The sequence below is a fragment of the Labrus bergylta genome, chromosome 1 (assembly GCF_963930695.1).
Source record: "Labrus bergylta chromosome 1, fLabBer1.1, whole genome shotgun sequence".
In the NCBI taxonomy this organism is placed as follows: domain Eukaryota; kingdom Metazoa; phylum Chordata; class Actinopteri; order Labriformes; family Labridae; genus Labrus; species Labrus bergylta.
Window position 1 is genome coordinate 2,497,641 of NC_089195.1, and position 25,207 is coordinate 2,522,847.

Sequence of the window (25,207 nt, forward strand, 5' to 3'; positions counted from 1 at the left end):
CATACATGAATGGCAGAGAATAGTCTGCTAGTCGGACATGGTAATAACAGGCTATTAAATAGCTCTTATGGAATCATCCCCCATAGTGCTTAGTAACAGCACGTTCATGTGTTTTGGTGGATACCATTAAGCTTTGAGGAGTGGTGCTAAGTGGGCCTCATTGGTAGACAACTTGGTCAGCTGGGAAGCTGCCGGTTGCAATGGCGACCCCTCTGTTCACTGGCATGGTTGGGCCTCGAGGCAGCTTGGAGACATGTTTTGATCAAATTATCAATGATTGCATGCCAGCACAGGTGCTTTATAGATGAGCTGTCAGACGTGACTGGGCAAGCCTGGGTGTCTTAAAGTCTTATCAGGGGCGGAAAGATAGTCTCTTCAAGTTGGAAAACAAGGTTACAATGTAACCGTATGTTTCTAGAGACAGAGCTCTTTCTTTCACATATTCATCCAAAACCACAATGTCAAACTCCCGATGTTGCTATAGTAGGATGGACGGGTTTCTACTGTAAACTGAATGGTTGAGATGCTGGAATTGTATATCCAACAATACATAAAGATAATTAATGGCTAGTAATCCATCAGCTTAGAGTACAACAGTATCCCTCCATACAGTTTAATGATGTCGTTTTTGTATTCAACAGTATTTTATTAAACAATTTTAAAGTTTATCTTTGAAGAACTTGTGGTACGATCCACTAAAATAGGGACGGCAAAAATCAGTCATTGGTTTCAGCCTTTATTCTGACAGAACATCACCCCATGGGGATTTACATTAAATTGATTACAAAGTAGGACCTTGCCAACTGGCAAGAGAGAACAGCCTTCACAAAGGTTCGTTATACAAACAACACAGTTAATCAAAATCAACATGCATAATAGTATAAAACCAAATACATTTATAAGGGGAAAATGCAACAAAGAACTCATCACCTATTTATATTATAAAACTAACAACTTTTCAGAGAATGACCCAACATGGAAAAAAAACAACCCTTGTCCTTAAAAGTGATGTAATGAACAGATAACATAACCGTGCACCATTATCAAGGCGTCCTTTCCCATCCTACAGTGTGTTGTGAACAGCTTGCTGGCTGCTGGCTCGTTTTCTTGCAAGAAGTCAAGTCTGGAGGCGTCGTCAGGCTCGCCTGTTTGCTCTACGAGGCGAACTGTCTTTTCTGTATGTAACATGTTTTTACTGTGATGCTTACAATACACAGGAAAAACACTGATTGACAGTTTTGTAATTCTGTAAAGATGACATATCATTTAATGTTCTGCAAAATTGAAGGTGAATTTGTTTCACTTTAAAGGCTTCATATGCGATTTTTTGATGTCGCCCTTGAGCACCAGCATGAACCCAAAACAACTTGCGCTGCATTGTTGTGTTAGCATGCTAATACTAGCGATCTTTATTATACTGGTATCTTCACACTGCATGTAAATTGACCTGAAATGAGCGTGATCTAGAAACACAGTTAAGCAGTGAGTACAGTATGTTATTCTTCTTTTCTCTAGTCCCTCAATTAAACAACTTTTATACATGAGGGGAGGAGTCAGCCGGCCGTCCCAACGATGTCAACAAACTGAAGATAGGACTCTGAAAACTCTGAAAACATCACAGACAGTGGGACTCGGGTGTTACACCCATTGTAGACAGTCATGACTCACAGAGTTATTTTCAGAGGATATACTTGATTTATATTACATTTAAGTTTGAAAAATCGCATTTAAAGCCTTTAACGTTGCTAACTTGAGATAAAATACACGTGTGTTTCTCTTGTCAAATCCTCAACGCATCGTGATCAACCGATAAAAAAATAAAAAGTGTAAATATCGAAAAAAGAAATCATGATTAGGCTGTATAGTACAACACTTTAAAACAGGTAGAAATCACAATAACACATAGAAAAAGATGCATTGTGTCCTGAATGTGTCCTGTTTTCATACACACTTTCTTTTGTGTGTTAAGTCTTTGGAAAATGACATTCACACAGTATGCTTTGGATAGAAGTCACAATATAGGTGGTAGTCCTGATACTTAAAGCAAACATTACCGGCCCTTGAGGTATTTAAACAATGACTAGATTATACACCCACATTACGATGACCAGTACAGAAGCACTGACAGCAGAGTGAAACCAGTTTCCAGTGACATGTAAGGCAACAGTTTAGTAGAGGAAGGCTGTCGGTCTGTCAGATTATACCAGGGACCATTTTGCACAACAGACTATAGTTACAGGCTCAGTATAATGACACATATGCATTTTAACAAAAGAGATGTGGTTGAACAACGTCTCACAAATAATACGGTGTAAATATGCACTGATGTAAATCTTTACTGTTCATTGTTGAGAGTCTCATTTGCACGGATGTTCTTCAACGGAAAGGGGAAAAAAAGTAAATTGGACTGTAAACTACAACTTTTCAATAAGTAATGACAAAACAAAACTACACAGTACAAAGACAATGAAACACTGAGAGGATCATGTCTCACACTGATGGGTGGAGAAGAAAAGTAGTGATATGTCTGAAGTGCTTTCTCTCCGCGTAGTTGAAGAAAACTGCTACAATGAGTTTATGTCATATGAGTAGATTGCTGTTTGGAGGCCCTTGCAATAGCTGTGAGATAAATGGAGATTAAGTTGTTTTTTTGCATTTCTGTCTCTTATTTCTGCTATTCTTGACCAAACACAAACAAAACTTACTGAGGTAAGTAAAAAAAAAAAGAAAATCGACGTGTAAATCGTTTAAAATCTTGAAATAGTGTTTGTGTCACCTCTGTATACTTTTTAAAAAGTGCTTGTAGAATAAAACCCCCAGCATTGCACTGAAATCCAAGTCTGGTCTTATACCTTAGAAATGTTCTTATAATTCTGTTTGTCCTCTCCGCACATTCACAGATTTAAACTAAGATTAGTCTTTACAAAAACAACAGAGAAACATTTTAAGGCTGCTATAAATCTGAGATTTTTCAAAGCAAAGCAGTTTGATCATAACACAGCTGCTATTATAGAATAAAAGCATGATTGTAACTATGATTGTACATAAAAGTTATATAAAGGAAGTTAAAAGTGTGATTATATAATATTGACTTACATGCTAAGAAAAATCATCTTTGCCGTATAGTAGAGCTGGAAGCAGCAGAGATCAGATCACAAAAATCTTTCAAAAAATGTGCCAAGGAACGTGTCAGGCCGTGCCCTCGTTCCTTGGGTAGTTTTTCTTTTTTGTTCTGGTGTAAAAGAGGGCCCTGTCATGCTGCACATAGCTGCAAATCTTTCCCAGAGGTTTACACTGAACGATAAGCTTGGTGTCCTGAGATACACCCCGATCAGACAAACAAAAGATTATTCAGTAAAGAATGAAGTCGGCTGGGTTTGCTCCTGTTTTCTTATCAGCTACATGACCCAATCTGTTTAGCTTCTCCAACATAAAAACTGAATTTTAACGAACAATTACAAACATTTCTATATGAGCTATTTTATTATTTTATAATATTTTACTGGTGGATTGACTGCTCAGTTCCTTGTGCGGGTGTCCTTTGTGCCATAACAGGTTGCCACAGTGTTGGGGTCTTCAGGAACTGAATTGTCATTGGTCATGAAAGAATCCTAAAGCACTATCTTAATTTATCAAAAAGAGGTAAAATACATTCTCATTAATCTATTATTCTTGTTTTGAGTTTCTAATGAATATAACTGTTGTTGTGAACTTGTTTCTTAAATGATATCCAATGAATGGAAATAGCTTGGTGGTTAAACCCGCCTCTGGGTTCTTTGTGTGTCAGCGTACATGTTGAAATGGAAAAGATTGGGGCCTTTATGTTTGTTATCACATTCATTATACTAAATGCTGGCTTTCTGCTAATTATTCTACCCAAGGAGCCTATTTACACCGAATAAGGCAACTTATGAAGTAAGGTGCCAGAGAGCTCATATCACACTGCTAATGTAATAGTCATCACCACAATGTCACTGTGATACAGATTCTGTACATAATGTCCAGTCTTTCCTTTGTTCCCCCTCTGTGAACTCCTGCTAAGCAGACAAACATATCTGCTCCATCCACTCCCCATCGTCCATCTCTATTTCTTTTGTGTGCCTCTTCATAAGCTGGTGGTGTCCAAGAGCTGCCTGGCCACAGATGCGTCTTCCTTTTCAGAGATGGTCCTCTTGTGGTCCGCAGCACTTGCTGTCGTCTGCGTGCGTTTGATCTTGAACACATCCCAACTCTCAGGCAGCAGACCCTTGTTGAAAATGACGGAGGCCAGCCAGGAGACGATCAGAATGGAAGCAAGTGACATGACCATGATTGTGGTGCGAAAGGGGAAGAACTGGGTTAGCCTTCCTTCGCCGTCCAGTCGGCAACCGGGGAATTTGATGGCTGGCGGCAGGCCGATGAGGGGCTCGCCGCTCATGACCCTCAAGATGATTCCCATCAAGTAGCCCACGCTGGCTCCGTAGCCGTTGGACACCTTGAAGAAGAGGATGCAGACCAGCTGAGGGAACATGATGGTGTAGGACATGTCGACGCCCACAAGCCAGAAGACCAGCACGCTGCTGTCCAGGAAAGTGAGAGCAGTGCCAGCTAGGCCCACGACCACCACTGAGATACGGATCACCCACTGCATTTCACGGTCTGATGCCTGAAGGAGAGAAGAGTAGGACAAAGAGAAAGGCCCAGGGAGTTAAATTTCACTTCATACCTTTTTTTTAACAATGTTAGGATCTAAGGATCATCTTGAGATCGGCTTACAAAATCAGTTTCTAGTTACAGCTCTTTACAGCTCTATAAGAGCCCGACAATATGCTGGCTAATTATATGGAACATTCCTCAGGGATGAAATAATGAAATAGATCATTGTTAGAGGAGAACAAACATCATAAACAAGACTCAATCTGAAACAGAGGGCATATTGTATAGAATGTGCAGTATCATTAAGTCAATAGCTACTGTGTTGCTGCCTCCAGCTTTTGATGTGAGAGTACACTATAGTGATACAGTCGCTGGGCTGTTAATGTCCTTGGGCTACCCACATATGACATACGACTTATTTCCAGCTGATTATTATACAAATAGAGGAATATAAGATCCAAAAAGGGGGATTTTAAGATTGCATGCTCCTCATGACTCACAAAGGTCAAATTTGATAATGAAGATTTTCTCAGAACAATTACAACTATTTAAGAAAATGCATTGGAATGAAATAAACTGAATTTGCAGATAGCTTGTCTTGCTAAGGAGGCACTAGCCGAGCTTTGCATGGTAGCTGAAACAAAACTTCTTTGCAGCCTTCGGCTCTTGTGGTAAACATGTGAATTTGAAATTTACGCTATACCTTTAAATTATCGACTGTTTGCATTAATAAATGATTGAGTTATACTAATAAAGACTACCTTATGTTCCAGAAAGCCTGTTGTCGATAGAGATGGATTTAATATAATATATATAATATAATATATATATATATTTAAAACAATATAATTTCACTTCACAGTTATTCCAAGAACCTTCAGATATTAAACCAATTTTTCTACCATACTTTATAGGAAGTTACTCTTATGTAAATGTAAATGAAAGTTTTAAAAAAGTGGTTTCACTGATGTATTCTCAGACAGACTTGACATCTCCCTCAGATTCTGACCTGCTTCCTGAAGATGTTCTTGTAGACATTAGAGGAAAACATGGACGCTGAGGACAGAAGAGCCGAGTCCATGGAGGACATGACAGCCGCAGCCACAGCTCCAATCCCAATAACAGAGATGTAGGGGGGCGTGAGGAACTGCAGGGCGATGGGGAGGATGGAGCCTGCCTGGTCACGCTCATATGGGGTTGGCAATCCGTAGCTGGTTGAGTTCCAGTCTGGGAGGAAGGACGGAAAGGACGAACATTTGGATGAATACCAAAGGAAAGTTTGGAAGACCGAGGGGAGAAATAATTGAATCCAGAAAGACACTAAATCTGATAAAGAGAGCCTAATTAGTTAAACCATGAGAAGAATGTCAACATTTTGACTCTTTCAAAAGCAGAAACATATTCAGACTCTAGTCTTGGAAAGCTGAGTTACAATTTCCTATAACTGTGAGTTAAGTGTGTACCTGTTGATGCAGCCACAGCGCCGATCAGCACGGAGGGGATACCGAGCACCAGGCAGAAGGCAGACGAGGCAAAGCAAGTCACTTGAGCCTGGGTGTAAGATGAGGCCGACAAGATTCTTTGGTAGAATGCCTGGTAGGCCAAACCGCCCAGAGCCTGGCACAAACACACAGTTGAGACATGATGACAGATGACTGTACAGCTACACAGGACTAGAAGGAGCAATCCTCTCATGACCCTGATGTTGTTGTGCTTAGCTGTTTGTTCATCTAATGAAATCAGACCATTTCATTCCACTGCTGGTTCCATTTAATTTTAATTGCTGTAATGGCTGGAGCTCTGTAAATACTAGATTAGCTGTGTATGAGACAACATGTAGTGCAGTCTGTGTGTGTGTATATAATGACTTCTCCCACTCCACTCACCAGCAGCATGAAGTCATCAAAAAACTTGCCGGCCTGATCGAGCTCCACCGTGCCGACCCAGGGACTGGTTTGTAAGGTCTGGTTGTAAGCAGTTAGTGAGATATCCAGAGAGTGAGGGTTGGTCATCAGGAAAGGAACACACACCCACTGTATACACAAACACAGGAAAAATGGTTAATCTGATTGTGGGCCCAGTTTGGGAAGTTTTCTGTCTGTCCCTATAAATATCTGTTGGAGATGTACAGTAGTTAAAATTTATTATGGATTTTCCGCATTTGTTCATCATAGTAAACTTATATATTCTTTTGGATTCAAATTTATTCGTATGAAATACCCTCAACAATAAGTAGAGGTCAACAATTCCATTATGGCGACCCCTCGTTAGGCTTCATAACGCCTCTTCAGAAAACAATAGGTGACGATACAGAGACTAGTTCAATAGTGTATAGATATTACGCACCAGACTGATAAAGATGAGGATGAGCTGGATGACGTCTGTGTAAGCCACAGAGTAGAGCCCCCCAAGCAGTGTGTAGATTATGGCCACTACTGAGGAGGTGATGATGGAGTAGACGTAGGACAGGTCCAGGATCACACTCATAGTTCCACCTGGAACAACACAGCACAGCAATAAGCCTCACACCACTAGCAGAGACCAATAATGCTACAGCAAGTCATCTAGTTTACAGCAGTTGGTTGCTATGGTTACATGCAACTGCTTATGTGATAGTTAAATAGTTGTATTAGTTTTCTCCTTTTTAAATCTTTTCTCTTTCACACACACACACACACACACACACACACACACGTACATGCAGTCACACTTACTGTATGTAGTAATACCAAAGAATTGTTAAGAAACTAAGCATATGATATGGTCATACTATTATCTAAACACACAGTATTTTATATGAACACGTAAACAAATAATGCTTTAACAACCAAAATGCAAAACATTTCTAGACATATAAGTCAGGAATAAAGTTATACTTAAGTATGGGTTGCTTCGGTTTAAACCTCTAGTAAGCATCCATGAGCTAAAATAATGCAACAAGCGAACAAAAACTGATAATAAGATCATAACAAAAAGAACTTTAAAGAAACACAAACAAAAGCAGCCTATTGATTGTGACTCCAAGTGAAACTCTCACCCTTGTGAGTCAATTTCACCATTTTAACACTAATAATTCTTCATTAAGTTACTTTCATTTTGAAAATAAATGTAAAAAAAATAATGAAAGAGAAGTGTCTTCAACAAGTAAAACGTGTTTCAAATGAATTTGTGATTAAATGTATATTTTAAATAAATGAAAAAAAAAGACATCTTGTTACTCAAACAAGGCAAGCAAAACGTCACTACCTTCACCGTCTCTTCTGCCACATTGCCAGGGTCCCCCCAGCCGCAGCCTGCAGCCACACCACAACAATGCCCTTAAACAGAGAAGTGTCAGATCGGCACCATCGATCGCCACTCACCACCCTGCTGACTTTCCCACCCTCACTCCATCCCATCTCAACTTTCTGTCTCCCCGCTTTGCACCATCTACATTAAGCATACTTGGCTGTTACATTTTGAGCTTCTCACCTCATGTGTTTCACATTTTTGAAATCTGATCTGTTACCTTGTAAGCTTTCAGTTGGTGTATCTTAGTTATTATATAATCTAAAGTAGTTTGTTTTTGTATCTGAACTCTGAAGACAGAATAACCCAACACTTAAGAAAAAAAGATAGTAGATACTACAGTTATAAACCACTTGTTCACACTTGAAACAGAAATGCATCTTAAAATACAGTTGGTAATACATTTAGATTTGTTCAGTGACAAATTTGTATGTCAACATTGAATGAGGAGTTCATTTTGAATAAGAAACTTGTTTTGTATTAACTGCAATGCTATCAGGTGAGCAAACTCTGACCACAAATGGTCAGACGAGATGCATTGTGTCATGTGTGAACTGAAATCCATCTCAACGTGATAGCTATGCTTTATGATCAAGAAAGGGTTCTGTGTTGTTTGTCAAGGGACTTATCTCATTGTTGGGACATAATGCAACCTTAACACTGGATACTAAATTATTCCTTGTTTTCCAAATATAGCACTGGATCTCATATTTGTTCTATGCTGAGCTGTGCTGTTCCCCTCCAAGCTAAATTTAGGCAAGGGAAAGGTGGAATGAGATTCAGGGGCCTCTGGACGTAATGGGCGCAGCACCAGGGATGGACAGAGGGAAGGGGCTGTCCAAATACCCCATGTTGTTTTTATCCATGTCCTTTTTAAAAAAAACTGGTGCGTGAGCGTGCATGCACAAACACACGGACACACATAACCTTTCTGTCCTGTCCATGATTCTTTCCCAGAAGAAATTTGACCATGACTGTGTACTCTTGATACGACACAGTTAACTCAGATCACATTCAAAGTATTTTTAAATTAGTTCAATAATTTCTGGCACTGAACCACCACAGTCACACACACACACACACACACACACACACACACACACACACACACACACACACGCTCAAGCTGACCATGAAGCTCAGTTTATACTCCACACACACACACACACACACACACACACACACACACACACACACACACAAATAAACAGTCTCCCAGCAACAACGCCCCTGTGGTGGGTCAAATGCTCAGTACACTCTCTGGAGTGTCAAGTGTTTATGTGTGTGTATGTGTGTGATGCTAAGCCCACATCAATGATGTATTCATAGCTGTACCAGAAACAACAGCAAGAGTTTTTTTTTTTCTGAGGAGTGAGGGGTGTCCTGACTCTATATTGGTTTTATAGCTTTGGACCGGAACATTCCTGCATCTCCACCAGTCCTTTTGTGGAGTGTCATTACAGCATGTGGTGCTAATTTGGTTATTGACTGCTATTGACTCGATTCAATGGATTTCATTGGTTTGATCAAGTTTTTTTCCCCCAACATCATCTTACAAATTACAGATAATTAAATGATTGCTTCCCATGTAATATTTACTATGTAACTGACTCGGTGCCTTGGCACCAACACTTTTAGAAACCTCCAATGACACAATATTCTGATCTGGTTTAAACAATTGATCACCTCTCACAATCAACAGGCTGCTCGATGTTTAACCCACTTTTCAAATAACACTGGAAAAGAAAACAGCGTTAAAAACACACAAGAAAACAATATGTTCACACCCAGCCACAACACACTCATGGTCTCTCCCACTCATTCACACTGCAAAGCACATGCTCACTGTCATCCACCACACGCACACACACACGCACACGCGCACACACACGCACACACGCACACGCGCACACGCACACGCACACACACAAATCATCACTGACAAATGACAATAGCAACAGTAAAAGCAATAGGACCATATGTAGTAGCATATTTAAAAGTATTATGTAACAAAGCTTTTTCTATTATAATAATATTGTTAGCCATCTTGTCATCTGAATGATGACACATAAACTCAAATAACATAGCTGCTTTTATTCTGACCAACACTCATTGTATATATAATGCTCAGGGTCAATTATTGTCTTTTATTTAGTTTCAAAAAAAGGCACCAAAGGCAAGCATCTCCAGCATCTGGCTGTAAAATGTGTGAATGGAAAAGCTCAATAAGTCCTTAAACAAACTTACCTAGTGTGAGGTTTTGAAAGCATAATTGTTGGCCATTTCTTTGCTGCTAGCATTAAACAGGCAAGATGTATAGTGGTGTGACGGTTTGTTAAGCCAGTCTCCCTCTTCCTACTTCTTTTAAAAAAAATATTTATTAAGCTCTTCTCAACCAGCAATTTAGTACGTGCACTTTGACAGGTTTATGACTTGAATGCTGGGTTTTGATTTCAGACGGATGTCCACAGCTGTTAGCTAGCTAATTATATTAATGCTTGTTGGTTAAGAAAATTCTGTTTCAGACTTTTCAGTGTATCCAGCAACTTCCTTAAAACCAAGATTCTTGTTAAGGGTATAAATGACTCCAAACTTACTACAAACATATTATGCAACAAGACAAAAGCTCATGTAGAATGGCCAGCCCCTACAATTAACAGTGTACCAAGCAAAATATCAGTATCCCCTTTTTCTTAAGTAACCTATAACCCTGTAAAGTAATATATTTCATAAAGGGCTCCTCAGCAGATGCATCTATTCGTTTCAAAAGGTACTGTGCTACTTAGCTGGCTGAGTGCTGACTATGGTAGCTTAGACAGGTGCACATGGTTCAGTTCATTTCATACAGTTTCTGCTCTTGTAAAAGCATGGAAAAAAAAAGACCCTGTGTTAGTGAGTGTCAGAGGCTATTCATTATAAAGCTGTTGGTGTTGTGTCATATCACATTTTTCCTTTTATTCTATTCAACTGCATTAATAAAGTCCAAACAACAGCGAGTTGGTGCCAAAAAGTTCACTCCATGTAAGGCTGTCGTGGTGAAGGAATTCCCCCTGCAGTGAATGAGTGTGGCTCAACAGTATGCAGTCATCGCATTAGGGGACGGCAGCTGGCGGCCCCCAGGCCAAAGCTGGACTGCCAGTAATAATATCTGGCCCCAAAGATTATTTTGATTGTGACTTTCATTTATTTTTTACTCTTTTGTTACCAACAGTGTCTGTCACAAACTTCCATGGTTTTGTGGTTAAGAAAAAATATACACAAAAGTCACAATCCCTCTTTTCACAGGGATCTTTTTGGCGCAGATTTGACCAATTTTCATCATCTAAATCAGCTGGTTCGCCTTTTTTCATTCAGCTAAAAGCAACAATGTTCCTAAGGGGGCCAAGTTACTTTTGGTTAAGGTACCACAGCAGTTGCCTTTGTGTCCATCTGAACATGAGGTTGTGTGAGATGACTTCACTTGCGGTTGTAACGTTGGCCTCCATGCTCTGTGGTTGGCTTATTAATATTGCACTTTTACAATTAATTGTCCCTAACTCCATCAACATTCAGCTTTCTTTAACTATAGTGTTTATGCCAATTTAAGTCCATAATTATGGGTGCCTGACTGCATGATTGTGTGCTCACATTTAAGTGCCAGACGGTTTTGTAGTGTGAGGTAACTTACCCAGGCTGACAAGTGTACGAGCCACCCACAGGACATCAGCCACCAGTGCGGGAAAGATCAGCGCAGTGCTCAGAACATTCCCATACTTCTGTTGGAAGGGATCCATCATTGTCAAGTACTTGTTCTCTCTCATAGGCTTGGCAAAGAAAAAACCACCTGAAGCAGAAGGGAGGGGATTACTTTAAAGCCGTGTTTTCTTTTTCGACATAATGAAGCCAGTTTATAGTGGCAATATTTCTGTCATTTTAAAAACCAAAGGCCAGGGGTAAAAAGAAGAGGGAAGGGAAACAAATGTGTTTGAACAACAAGAAAAATAAATGTTCAGTTCAGATAACACAATAAACACCTTTAGCTGAACTCTTGGGCCCACTTGGCCAACAATGGACTTTAACAGAATGGGGAAGTTTTATTTCCTGGTCCGGGACTTTGGTGTTTCCAGTTCCCATTACTCACACCATGCAAGCCATTGTGACAAAGGGGCCTTAAAAACAGGATATTTCACCTGTTGCAAATGCGTGCAGAGGAATCACTTAGTTGGTCATTTTGGTGAATTCAGAGCGGGTTATACTTCTCTGGGTGAACTTAAGCATTTGCACCTGTTGCTTTGAGTTACAATCCTTCACTGATTTCTCATGCTCCTATTTTTAACATGAGCGACACCTTTATTGGTGCTTGGAGTCAGATTGGGGTTAGGGATATGGAAGCTAGGTAACTGTTTAACAAAACTTTTAAACATTGTATCCAAGAACTTTGAGAAACATAATTTTACACTAAAAACAAAGTCGTCATAAGCAAGATCTTTGTAAGCCCAAGTTTAGTCGATGTCTATTTTCTGATTGTGTCCTATATTGTGTAATGGGAGGATATCAAGCACCACCAAGACATTTTTTAAGCACGGTTGTATCAAGTCACTTTGGCCCAGACTGCTGCACTCAGCTGAGATCATTTCTTAAAAAAGACAAGCTGTGTCTTGGGTGGGTTGTTTATGGTTCAGGGTTTGACGTTTGACGGTAAGTGATGCAACTTACCTAAGAAAAAAGTCAGGACATATGGTACAGGCATAAGAGCCCACACTGCACCTAGTGTTGGGTTGTATGTTGCCTCAGCTATACCAAGGATGAAGCCTCCGCCCACCCATGTAGCTGTAAAGACAAACACATAAATATTAAAAGGAAACATGATCCAGATACTTTATTCGCTTGGCATTCCAATGACTTTATACATATACCAAACAATCACTATTTAAAATACGTCAACACTACACAAAGATTTTCACTTACATTCAATTGCATGGTTTGAATATTTAAAGCTGTAAACACATGTTAAGGCCATCAGCTAAATAAAACACCTTATGTTGGCTTTACCAGTAAGAGTGAAGATGCCGACTAGCAGGTTGATGTTACGTCCGGCCAGGAGTGTTATCTCCATGCCATCTCCTGTGCACTTCTTCTCCTCTTTTCTGGAGCGCATGGAAGCCCAGATTCCTGTACCCAAAATGAGCAGGTAGAATCCCACCATCACTATTAGACCCGGCACATTGAGAGCCATCCTGGACCACTCCTGTGTGCGTTTCCTGTAGAGAGCGAATTAAAAAACACAACGTAGAAATGTTAGCTGCTGGAAACAGAAGCTTGCAAAGTGGTCATTACCATTGTTGTTGAATGACTGTAACATAATTCAAAGTACACAAATAATGACATGACAGTGCATGTTCTAATTTTCTAAAAATGTTTAATAAAAAGAATTCAAGGACTGCAAGTCAATGGGGGGCAGAGAAGGAATCTTTGCTCAATCTATGGAATCTTCTAAGATGATCCCTATGAACAAAAATGCATACTCATCATGAAGATACAAAACCCACATGAAAAATAATCATTCATGACAATGAATAGAAAACAGTAGCATGTATTCAACTAAATGCACAAAGGAGGGTGAGAGAGCTGGAAAGGGACTCTTTTACGTCTTCTTTAAGAAAAAGAGTGAATGAAGAAAAGGCTGCAGTGACAAAAAGGAGCTCTGCTTTCTCAAGAGAAAGGGTTGATGTGCTTAGAAAGGCTGGAGCGAAGGAGGATGAGATCAAGAAGGTAAATGAGCGAGGGATGGGAAAGTGAAGAGTTGAAGAGACAAAAGGGGTCTCACCATATTACTTTGCGGCACTGACAAAGATGGCGGACAGATGTTGCCCCCCGTCTTCAGTGGTTGGGCGGCCCGAGGTTCCACCCCAAACATCGGGAAGTGAACACAACTCAGAGCCAAGTTAGTGTGTACACATATTTGTGTATGTGAGTGTGGTTGATGTGACTGTACATTGGATGGATAGTTTGAAAAAAACCTTTTCAAAGATAGAACAAGCCTTTGAGTCTATAAAAAGAGTGTTAATCTTCTTTTACCACAGGTTTGCATCCACGTTGCACATTAGCATGGCTAATTTTTGTCTATACTGTATCAACAGTGCTAAGGCAGTCCAGGAGAAGTTAGGGACGTAAGACAGGATTTTTTTATCTGAAATATCACAGTAAGGCAGATTCTTAGTAAACGTTTTCTTTATTACATACAGAAACCCATTTATTGTAAACAAAGCCATCATTGTCATGGTGGAAAACAAGACATGGCCCTTGCCCAAAAGTAGTGGAAAAACACATTTGGTATGCAAAAGATTATGGGGGAAAAAAAGGTAATGGCTCAGATCATAAAACTCGAGGAAAAAAAGAATGTGTGTGTATATCCACTTGGGGAGAATAGAGAGGAAGAAAAAAAAGTGTTTGTGGAAGGAATGGTCTGAAAAATATGGGTTGGAGGCGACTGTGTGTGTGTGTGTGTGTGTGTGTGTGTGTTTATGCGAGGCATGGAAGGAATGAGTGAAGTCTTGAGGGAGGGTGGCACTGTGCCAAAGTCAACAAAAGCCTGAAAAGCTCAGTCACGTGGCTCATGTTTTGTTCTCTGTTCTGTATGTTTGTACAATCTGCTGCAGGCCATACATATCAGTCTTTGCAGAGTTAAAACGGCATTACGTTAGATTATAGCACTCATATTTCCCTGTGCAAGACATATAGGTTTCAAAGAAATTGACGATTTGGACATTTGTTTACGATACCTTTGTCCACAAAGAATAGTGAAGAACACACAAGTAGAAACATAGTCCTCTTTTTGAAGAACTAGAAATTTCTCCTCAACATTTTAAGTACACTTTTTACTCTACAACAAAAGATCAGACAGTGGTTCATGAAAGCGAATATGCAGGACAAAGTTTGACATACATTGAAAACATTCCATAGCTTCAGTGTTTGCGTCAAAGGAAAGTGGAAACCCCTATAGCAGTTCTTTATCTTTGGACACTTTATTGTCAGTTTTACCAGAAAAACTAGCAGCCAGACAATGTTCCACTAAAGCTTGATCAAATAACTGCATGCACAACTGGATAGCAAGCAGAACAACATACACTGTGTGGTAAACAACTGGCAGTAGAGGGTGTTTTTTTTCTGGAAACAAGCCACTTTTTAAATCACCAGTAGTCTATGTACCTCAAAAGGAATAAATAACATCTGGAACTATTCCAGGGAGGGACTAGTAAACATTTTATTGGGTTTGCATGCAACACTAGGCATTGCAGAGTTCCATGTGGGCTATGTATATTGTTTTTTTTCCCAAACAAGGGAACATTGTAAATCAAATGGAAGAAGACATGTGTCACAACAATTTCAGAAAATTTTGCGCCAAAGATATTTGCACTGTGGTAACAAACAGGTTCCTATAATCCGAAGCAATTTGAATCCAGAGGAGGAACACATCGTAAAAAAGTATTTGCGTCAAATATTGCCAAAGCCTGATACTGCTGCCTGATAAGTTCTGGGCAACTTATGGGCAGGAGTTGTGTTTCTGACCACCACATGAATATGTATTCACCTCAACTTTTCAGATATGTCTAAGTACATTTACTTAAGCTTCCTATATGCCTTAATATGGCTGCTAGAAAGCTAGCTTAAGCCTTTTGGTAAACCCCCAAAACCAGGAAGGAGTCAGAACTCTATCAGTCAGTCTCTCTATATTATTAGAAGTTATTAAAGGTCTGCTTTCAATGTGCTCCCAAGGTTTGATCTAAACCAGATCAAGATGTTCTTTGAAAGTTAATGGTAAACTCGTGTTCTCAAGGCTACACAACTTTCACTGAAGTAGTTAGAGAAAGAAGGGTCAATAAAAGACAGTTTTTTGACTCGGGTTTTTAGGCAACTGCTGCCAATTACATCCAGTAAACTTCATAGCCAAAACTGTAAATCATCTAGAGACTTCAGAAACTGAACAAAAAGGTAAAGACTTGTAGGTGTAACACCAGACACCAACACAAGTTTGTAGTCAGGTTTAAAAAAATATAGTATGGAAAAGGCCCAGTTAGGTTACAAACATGCATAGCTACAGGACTCAGGACAATTATATTGCCAAATATATCATTACAAGAGATATTCCTCCCTGGTATACAACTACATGCACACGGGTAAAAAATAACAAGCAAGGTCGGAATTCCAAATAAACAACACTTTCATCTCTTTTGAGGATCAGGATCAGTGTGAGTTGGACATTTTTGCCGCCAACATTATCACTTAATCACATGGTTAAACTTTTAAAGGTGACAAATATTTCTGAAAAAGTCCCCTCACCAGTCTGCTTCCTCAGCACCTGGTAACTTTCCATTGCTGCTCTCGTGTTAACACAAAGCAGGCACATCGAAAAACATTCTTAAGGCTGTGGCTGGCATTCCAGAATATTCCAGCATATCTAAGTACACTTACACTTGACAGACAGCATGAAGAAAATGTCCAAAATGACTTTAAATTTCTTGAGGCAATAAAGTCTTAATTAGTTTTATCAGAATGAAAATACAGCTGACGCCTGCAAAAATGAAAAGCACGTGAGCATCTCATTGTGAGAAATTCCTCCACAGAATGCTTGAACAAATCTAATATTTTAGGAGGTAATGACACAATCATATTTGATAGCTGTTTGCAGGAGGCTGAATGTAACACTTGGCTGTGTTCGCCTGAGATAGCAACAGACTGATGGCCCCTCGTACAGATCAGCTTTTGAAGGTAGTGCTTACTGTCTATTCTCTTCCATACAGGCTCAGCTACACACTTTCTACAAATATAACCCTGCCACCCCTCCTCACCCACACACACACACACAACTCATCGCTGAGCCGCTCAGTACTTTTCCGTTCTCTTATGACAACTGTATGTTTGCCGTTTGCCTTGCAGCGCTCTCCACTCCCTGCAATTAGGCAGATTGTTATCTGAAAGTGTCAGGGCTTTAAGACGAGAGGTTTGGTGCAGTGAAATGTGACCTATGCTCCAGACACAGGTGTAGTGCCTTTCACAGAGCGAAAGAGAGAGAGAGAGAGAGAACCAACACAGGGCTCATGAATTGAAAACATTGGCTTCTACCTCTCTTTTCCTTTGTATTAAAAACCCCCTCCAGTCAATTTCAGTAACTCTACGGAGCTTTGTTCCCTGGAACAGGTCCAACCATGATCTGGAGAATTTCTAAGAAATTCATCCCTCGAGCTTTGACCAGCAGAACAAGAACAAGAACAAATATAATGAAGAGACAGCTAACTGTTTGAACACCACAGTTTGAACTGCTCATTTGGTTAAACAAGTCAAGTATTTACAATAATATCAAGTATTTTCTAAATAATTCTCTATAAGATTTATAGTCTCTTCCAGCCATGTGTCTACTGCTTACGTATTTGTTTATTTAAGAAATGTCAAATGTCACATGCTCGTTGATATATTCAGACACTATCATATCTTCTCCGCTTTTCAGAACAACAGTGTTAGATTAGAGATTCAGAGGAAACCTTGAAACAAAGAAGTGCAGCAGGTGCTTAAAAGATTGGATAGGCACCAAAAGGATTTGTCAAAAGAACATGTTGAGGACTTTCAAGGTGAATCCCTTTGAGAGCAAATTAAAGTTAATCTCTGCTCACTTTGTTCACTAGAGGAGATGTGAAGAGGTGAGTCAGCCCACACGGATGATAAAGAGTGACAAATGTCATTTGCATCATTTAGAGCGAAGAGCAGGAAATACAGAGTGCAAATGACCGAGTCAGACCGAAGTTTTATAACACGTGGTGAGCACAATCATAAGAAACATATACTGGAGCCTAATACTCTGTGAACAGATTAATACAAAACCACATTTTTATGCTCATTAAAGTTAATAAAAAAACACTTTTGACTCATTTAAGTAAAAAAAAAAAAAAAAAAACATAACAAGTCAGATTGAGAGTAATACTTTGCGAGATATTTACAGTACAGTCTGAGTATTGTTTCAGCCTCTGTTACTTTCTTCATGCATTGGAAAATTACAGCTTGTCAAAACAGCTGGAAAAGACAGAAAACAAAGATGGACAGCTGAAGCCACACACGGCAAACTAATGGTCCAATTTAGCCACAAGGCAGTGCTGGGACAGGCATGCACTGTCACTATAGCAATGTCCCAGCTTGACCGAGTTTATACAAACTGAAAATGCCCACAAATAAAAAACAAACACTAAGGCAAGTCCAACATGTTAATATAGAATACAAACCTACGCAGAAATAAATTATGACAGGCGACAAAAGTAAGCATACTTAATGATTGAATACATACCTATAGCTTTAACAGTAACAGTCAGTTCTTTGTGATGATGGGAAGAGGCACATAGGGAGTACTCTCTCAAAGGACAGAGGACAGGCCAGATGATTAAATCAGTCCAGGATCAGATGGAGATGTGAGATGCATCCAGTGTTAATAGACTGCCAAGAGATGAAGGGATAGAAGAAAAAACAAAAGATGGTCTCCCTTACACTTTAAATGATTGAGAAAAAAAAAGGTTTTAACCAAGTGCTCCACAGGGATGAGGTTGAGGAGTCAGGGTTAATTTAGTGCTCATTCAGCAGGTACAAAGAGGAAGGATGGAACTCTCTAGAATCAGCACTCAGCCTTCCCCTGGTATTAAACTTCACAGGGTGGGAGGGGCCTTACACGATGCAAAGCAGAGGGAAGCTGTCACTACTTCAACGATGATTGGTGACTGCGAGGGTGCCCCTGTCTGCAGCCTATTAGCTGTGGTCTGAATGTGGGGCGGAACCCAGTCCCTGTTTAGTTTTGGTCCACATGAGGACGCCTTGAGTATAGAGGAGCTCTGTTACCTCAAGCAGTTTGTGATCAGCTCAGTTAACAACTCTTGCTTTCCTCCTGCCCGTTCTCACTCAAGAATCTCTCCTTCATTCACGTCTTGATTCTTATATGTCCAACTGTGCAGATGTTTTATTGCAACTTTTTCTTCTCAACTAATTGAAACTCCTTAGAAAAGACTCACTGCTCCTCTCTATCTCTCACCTACCTGCTGTGTTTCACAGCAACTGAACAGCCAGGATCACAGAAGCCACAAGGATCCTCTGTGCCGTTTTACTAGTGCGCTGGTGTGTGAGTGTGCGTGTACACAAATGCCTCCTTGCCCAGGACTTCCACAAAGCTTTCCTTGTTCTGTCCATATGGTTTAGTGTGTCAAGCATTTTGTAAATAACATGGGAAGAACCAGAGAGAAAGTATGGAGCTGCAGAAGCTGCAGTAAAGAGAAAGGTATTTGGTTTAAAAATAGAAGGGACAAGTGGCTTATCTTTTGCAGAGAGGTGCTCCATTTGCAGCACAACAAGATCTAATTCGAAAACGTTTGTAAGTCTGACATGATCTAAAAAGTTATAAAAGGTGCTTTTGTTTTGTCCAGGTTAATCCAAATATGAGGCATTTGTCACACAGTGCCTCAAAGCCAAATATTTCAGAGTTTTCACATATTCCCACTCAAGTGTTAAAAGACAAACCCATTTATCACATTTCAGCAGACCTGACATTTGTGTGAATACCTCCTCCTCACATATTAACGCTACAAGTGGACTAAACTCAAAGGGGAAAATTCATCATCCAGCTTCAACAAAAACAAAGATAAAATGCATAAACCACCATAATATAAATACATGTTTTTTTTTTGCCAATCAAACTCAAAATCACACATTGACCTATATTTTAAGAGCTGGTAAAGTCCAGCATCCTGTTTTGCCACCTCCTCTCCTGTCAGGCAACACATCTAATCTTGAAATACAAATGTGAAACAGCCTGAATCCCAAAAACATTATTTTCATCACCTTTCTTTTTCTCAAATCAAATTAACAAAGAGAGCTGTGGGGTTCAGAGAGGACGCTGTCTCTTTAAGAGTCCTCTTCCTGTACCAGGAAAAGCTCAGGAACCCCTTTCATTAAGAGTGTGTGTGTGTGTGTGCGTGTGTCTGTGTGTGTGCGAGTGTGTGTGTGAAAAAGTAGATGCTTTATGATTCGGCAGTTCACTTACACACTGCCTCCACGTTGTACTTTTTGTAGCTTGTTTTTGTCTTTTCCTGTTTGCTTATCACTTTGCATCTAGATCTTTACATATTTTCAAGGCCCGTCTCTGTGCCCTCTTCTCTCTCTCTCTTACCCTTTCTAGTTTGTTCTCAGTCACAAACAAAACTGCTCCCCATTAAGTTCCACATGTGTTCATCTTAAACTGTGAGAATCTCTAACCCTCGAAGGTCTGCCTCAGTGTCTGGACACCATAGTCCCAACTGTAGGCAATTTGTTTTTTTACATGCAACATTTAACCAACATAGATTGAGAGTGCGTTTGTTAAGGAATATTATCAATTTATGATGAAGTACCATCATAACAGCCTTTAAAGGACAGTATGGGGGAAGTATTCAAGGTGCAAACTTTCTACAGTTCTTTTAAAATGTATGACTCACTTAAACAGATTATCACACTTGGTGTAATAGGATAGTATGCCTGGTTTTGCATCATCAAAAACAAATCTCTCAGGAAGTAAAAAGCGCTAATATGGTATGGAGTTAGATCAGTCTCAATATTCACAAATGCACACAGAAGGATTCACAAATGTATTTCGCTGCACACATAAATATATTTAATTCTATATAAATATAAATCAAATCCATAAATAAAAAATAAGATTCACAAATGTATTTCTGATTCACAAATATTTATAGTTTTGTATATATGTAATATAAATCCACAAATGTATAATATACATATTTAAAAAACACATTTGTATCTTGTTACATTACAAACTGTTCAGTCTGCATTTACAAACTCTTTGTCATTTGTGAACCACACTGGATTTGTGTGTGGGATTTTTGAGACTCCCCTGCCGTGGTTAGATTCATAGATGCATTGTTTTCAGCAGGGAAATGTCTGTAGCCAATCAGATGTCTCCTTCCTATTCAGCCAATCACAGTAGCGTAGATTCAAGGGTATGTTTTAATGTGATCACTTTAGCGTTGCATCTGCACAGACAGCGATTAGCCATCAGACAATCTGATTAAGTCATCTTTAATCTGACCAGCAAATATTCTCTGTGACTGTCGTACTGTAGATGGAAAGTCCGGGACACAGTGATGGTCAGTGGCTTCACCTGTTCTCAATGAAGATGGAGAATATCGGAAAAACAGATGAGCTGAATCTGAATTACTTTTTCTTCTCTCTCCTTGATCATGCTTGGAGATGAGGATTTGTTGGATGAATGGTAAGAGCATGGTCACACTGGCAATCCCTATCGTGCCCAAGCATGTTTCAACCCTAAAGTCCAGTTCATTTGGCCAGCGTGACTGCTCCGTGCTTTGGCTTTGGCACACTTTGGAGAGGTGTGCTTCGGCGTGGTGCACAAGCACGCAGGTACACAACGCTGACAGCCTTCATTATGAAGAAATCCAGAGTTTCATGTCTGTATCTGACTAATATGACTCCACAAAGTAGCTTTCATGTTCTCTGTTTTGTTCTTCAATTACTTATTTATTATATTATTATTACAATTTATGGCTGTATCTGATAAAAATGACTTAAAACAAATCGCAAATTCAGTAAAGTAGCTGTCATGCTCTCTGTGTTGTACTCCGATATGCAGACGCAGACTCACTGCGCATCCCTTCTTTTTTTTTCTTTTTTTTCTCGAGTCCGCCTGTTTGTAAACTGAGCACGCGCCATAATAACATAAGCATGAATGTGCTGTATTACAACCTTATGTACAAGAGGTAATCATGCCGGCCAGCAGGGGGGCATGGGGCAGCGGGGGGCCAATCATGCTTGAGTACGGCACGGTACGGATTCCCAGTGTGACCGCGCCCTAATTGTCTTTGGTAAGATCTTGGGCTCAGAGGCCCTGGGAGATTGTTTGGCTTCTGTTGTTGTCCGCTCATCAAGGTTTTTGGATATATTAATCTGGAGTGTGTTCAAGAAGTTGGTCATTCGACTGGGTAAGGGAGGCAGAGTACATACTAAAGGTGAGTGGAATAAATGGATGATTCGCTCGAAGAATATTGAACTGATTTCTCTTGCTCTTTGTGTGAGTCTTGGTTCTGTGTGAAATATGAGGGGATAATGCTACTCATGTTAAATTTGGTGATTGCTGTTACAGTACTCTGTACTTTGTACTCTGACGATGCAACACCACTCCTCAAGAGAGGCCAAATGATTGAGAGCTCCCCCTTTGACTGGCTGCACTATAGGCCAGAAACCCTGCCTCCTCCATGTGAACATGACGGGACATGGGTCAAACTATGTAAAATAAATACATGCCAAATACATTTTTCTCAAATCTGTTTTTTTGGTGACAGACGTTTTGTTAAATTAGTTATTTAATGCTTTAAAAAAAAGGTATGAAATACAATGTTTGATAGCTCTTTTAATGAATGCAGCTCCTGTGGCACTGTGGGCAGCGGATTAGCAGAGTAAAGGAGAAACTGCCAGAGGAAACATAACAACACGAACACGTGAGTCATTGAACTTCCATAATTGTTAATGTCTTCTTCAAAACAACACAAGTATGTTCTGCCATGGAATGTACCGATCTGGGGGCTGATCATTTCTTCCAGCTGATCCCTATTGCACAGACTCCAAATGCACATTATGTTAGCAAATCACAAGGGTGATTTTGCTTCATCTTTATACAGGGGGAGGAGGTTGAGGCACATTGTCCATCTGTATACATGTATTTTTGAATGCCCATTTCTGGCAGTCCACAAACAAATTTCTTGCTGCTGCTGCATCTCCAAAGCTCACCTAGGAGTTTTTGCCAGTTATCCAATAGGAAACATATGTTCTGAGCCCTGTTGTTATTTTATAGCTGAAATAAAACTAAATTTTGAAGCAACTCCTGCACCAATGAATTTATCACTCAATTATACTTTTAAACTGTAAACAAGACCCAGGCAGTATTTGGATCAAGGACAAGATGATGATTGTGGGGGGCATCAGTGGCGCCAGATTCAGTCTGGCTTACCCTTAGCGAGATGTTGTGTAATAAAGTTTGCACATGCCCAGCACGTTCTGAGAAGAGGTCTGACAAGCTCGATAAGTAAAAACACCTGTGTGGTGTATTTAAATTGTGCAGTGGAATGAAACTTTAGTGTAGTGTTCTGTTTGGTTCTTCAGTTAGAAAAGCATAGTTCTACCTATTGACATTATCACGTACTTTATGTAGAAGTAAGCGTACTATTTTCATATGCCCTTGTACTGGAACGCTGTGGATTGGCACATGTTCAAATATCAAGAATGATGGCCACTGTCCATTTGGGTCAGCGTGTGAGTTGCTACTTTCAGCAGGCACATGTTGTGCAAGAGTTTACTGGCCATGTTTATCTCCTTCCCTTCCCGGCTGGCTGGCTCATCCCCTCACGTATAAAAGTTGTTTAATTAAGAGACTAGAGAAAAGAAGAATAACATACTGTACTCACTGCTTATTTGAATGTATACATAAGTGTTTTTAGATCACGGTCATTTCGGGTAAATTTACATGCAGTGTGAAGATACGAGCATAATAAAGATTGCTAGCATTAGCATGCTAACACAACAATGCAGCGCGAGTTGTTTTGGTTTCATGCTGGTGTTTAAGGGCCACATCTACTTGAAAAAGTTGCATATTCTTCCTTTAAAGCATAAAAAATGTATTCTGAGAACCTGAGAACCCTAAGGAATATATGGATTTGGAAAACCAAACATATTTCAAAGGACTTTTGGAGAAAAAAAAAAGCCACTGATGGTATCAGAGGGCTGTGATTGGCTGATCACAATGTTAGTCCATGAGTGTAATATGGACTATTGATGCAGAAAAAATGTCCAACATGGTAAAACTACATTGTGCTTTGACCTACTTCACGTTTTTGTAGCTGCGAATAGGAAGGATTTTATTTTATTTGATGTTTTAATTCGGCAGGGACAAAAGCTCTAACAACAAAACCAATGGCTGGACAACAACAAGACACAGTCACCATCGTATTTCAGCTGCTTAGTTGGCCAAGTTAGTCGATCACGTTGTGGGCCTAATCAACAACAACCCCTGTGTCCAGAGCCATGGAGAGTCAAAAAGTTAAAGAGCTGCTTAGTGTAACTCCCTCCAGCTGCAGAAATCAGTTAGCTGTGCCACTAGTTGTACTATCAGCCGTCCATTGCCCAGTTGCCCACTGTCTGGCTTTAAGTCATAGACTGTAAATATAAATGGACGGAGCCTGAGTGATGTCAGCCATCTGTTACTGCAGGGTGCTCCTGCACTCACAGAGCAGCTTTCTGGATTATTTTGTGTGCCAGGTGGTTGAATTTGTGCGAAAATAGTTTTTTTTTGTGTGTGTGGCCGTTAGTATTTATGTGTGTGAAAAAATGTTGTTTGCTTGTGGATATGTTTAATTGCTCTCTCTAGATTTGACATACTGTACATTTGACAGTATACTTTCTCTGCCACTGATCACTGGATTACATAACATAAACCTGTCTGACACACTCTTGATCTGCAGCCAAAGAGTTAGTTTACATTAGAGAAACGATTGGTATGTGATTGAAGTCAATTTGTAAACCAAGTGCAAAGTGCAACGAGATGTTTTAGAGTTTGACTGAACTATGCCTAAAGCAGCAAACTGATTTAGTGAGAAACAAAAAGACGTTTAAGAGGAGGCACCAAGAAATCTATGACATCATTTAAGTGGTTCAAAGTTTAGGAGGCTCAGATAGGAGATATTCTGCAGATAACAGGAGCTGGGCCAAAAATCCAACAGTGGCAGCTGTATGTGAGAGAAGAGTCTAGCACAGCTTTAACCTGACCAAGCTACAATTTACCAGGATGTACAAGAGTGACTGAAGTAAGCTTGAGTTGCTTCTGTTGTCTGGTGGACCAAAGTTATTTATCCAGAATATAATTTTTTGTTGCTGTTGGCTTCATCATGTTTGGGGAGCTTATCAGCAGAAAGCCCGTAGAAGGCCTAGGAGGATTATGAAGCAAATCACAGAAACATGCTAATTCTTACCTATAATAAACTGGATCCAAACATGGGTCCTGTTCATAAAGGGCTTATATTGACACACAAATATTGCCTGTGGGCAGTGGAGATCACGTGGTAGCTGCCATCACAGTAAGAATAGAAAGTAGTCTGCAGGTATACAGTTACACAGCCACTAAGTGTTTTCAAAATAACATGGCACCAGCAAGGTCTTCTCATACTTGGCAGTTCTGAGAAGTCATTCAACATTTAATCTCTATGGCAGTAAAAAA

At 39.9% G+C, this 25,207-nt stretch overlaps 1 protein-coding gene across 1 annotated transcript; it reads right to left on the reverse strand.

The window, feature by feature from the left end:
* Nucleotides 1-723: 723 nt before the first annotated feature.
* Nucleotides 724-18,561, reverse strand: LOC110001868 (high affinity choline transporter 1). The gene is made up of 9 exons (XM_020657415.3): nucleotides 18,236-18,561; nucleotides 12,955-13,163; nucleotides 12,619-12,732; nucleotides 11,591-11,746; nucleotides 6,982-7,130; nucleotides 6,522-6,668; nucleotides 6,099-6,252; nucleotides 5,645-5,862; nucleotides 724-4,645 (listed from the first exon to the last, which is right to left on the reverse strand). Exons 2-9 carry the CDS (start codon nucleotides 13,136-13,138, stop codon nucleotides 4,106-4,108), a joined length of 1,662 nt encoding a protein of 553 aa, XP_020513071.1. The 5' UTR covers nucleotides 13,139-13,163; nucleotides 18,236-18,561; the 3' UTR covers nucleotides 724-4,105.
* Nucleotides 18,562-25,207: the final 6,646 nt, after the last annotated feature.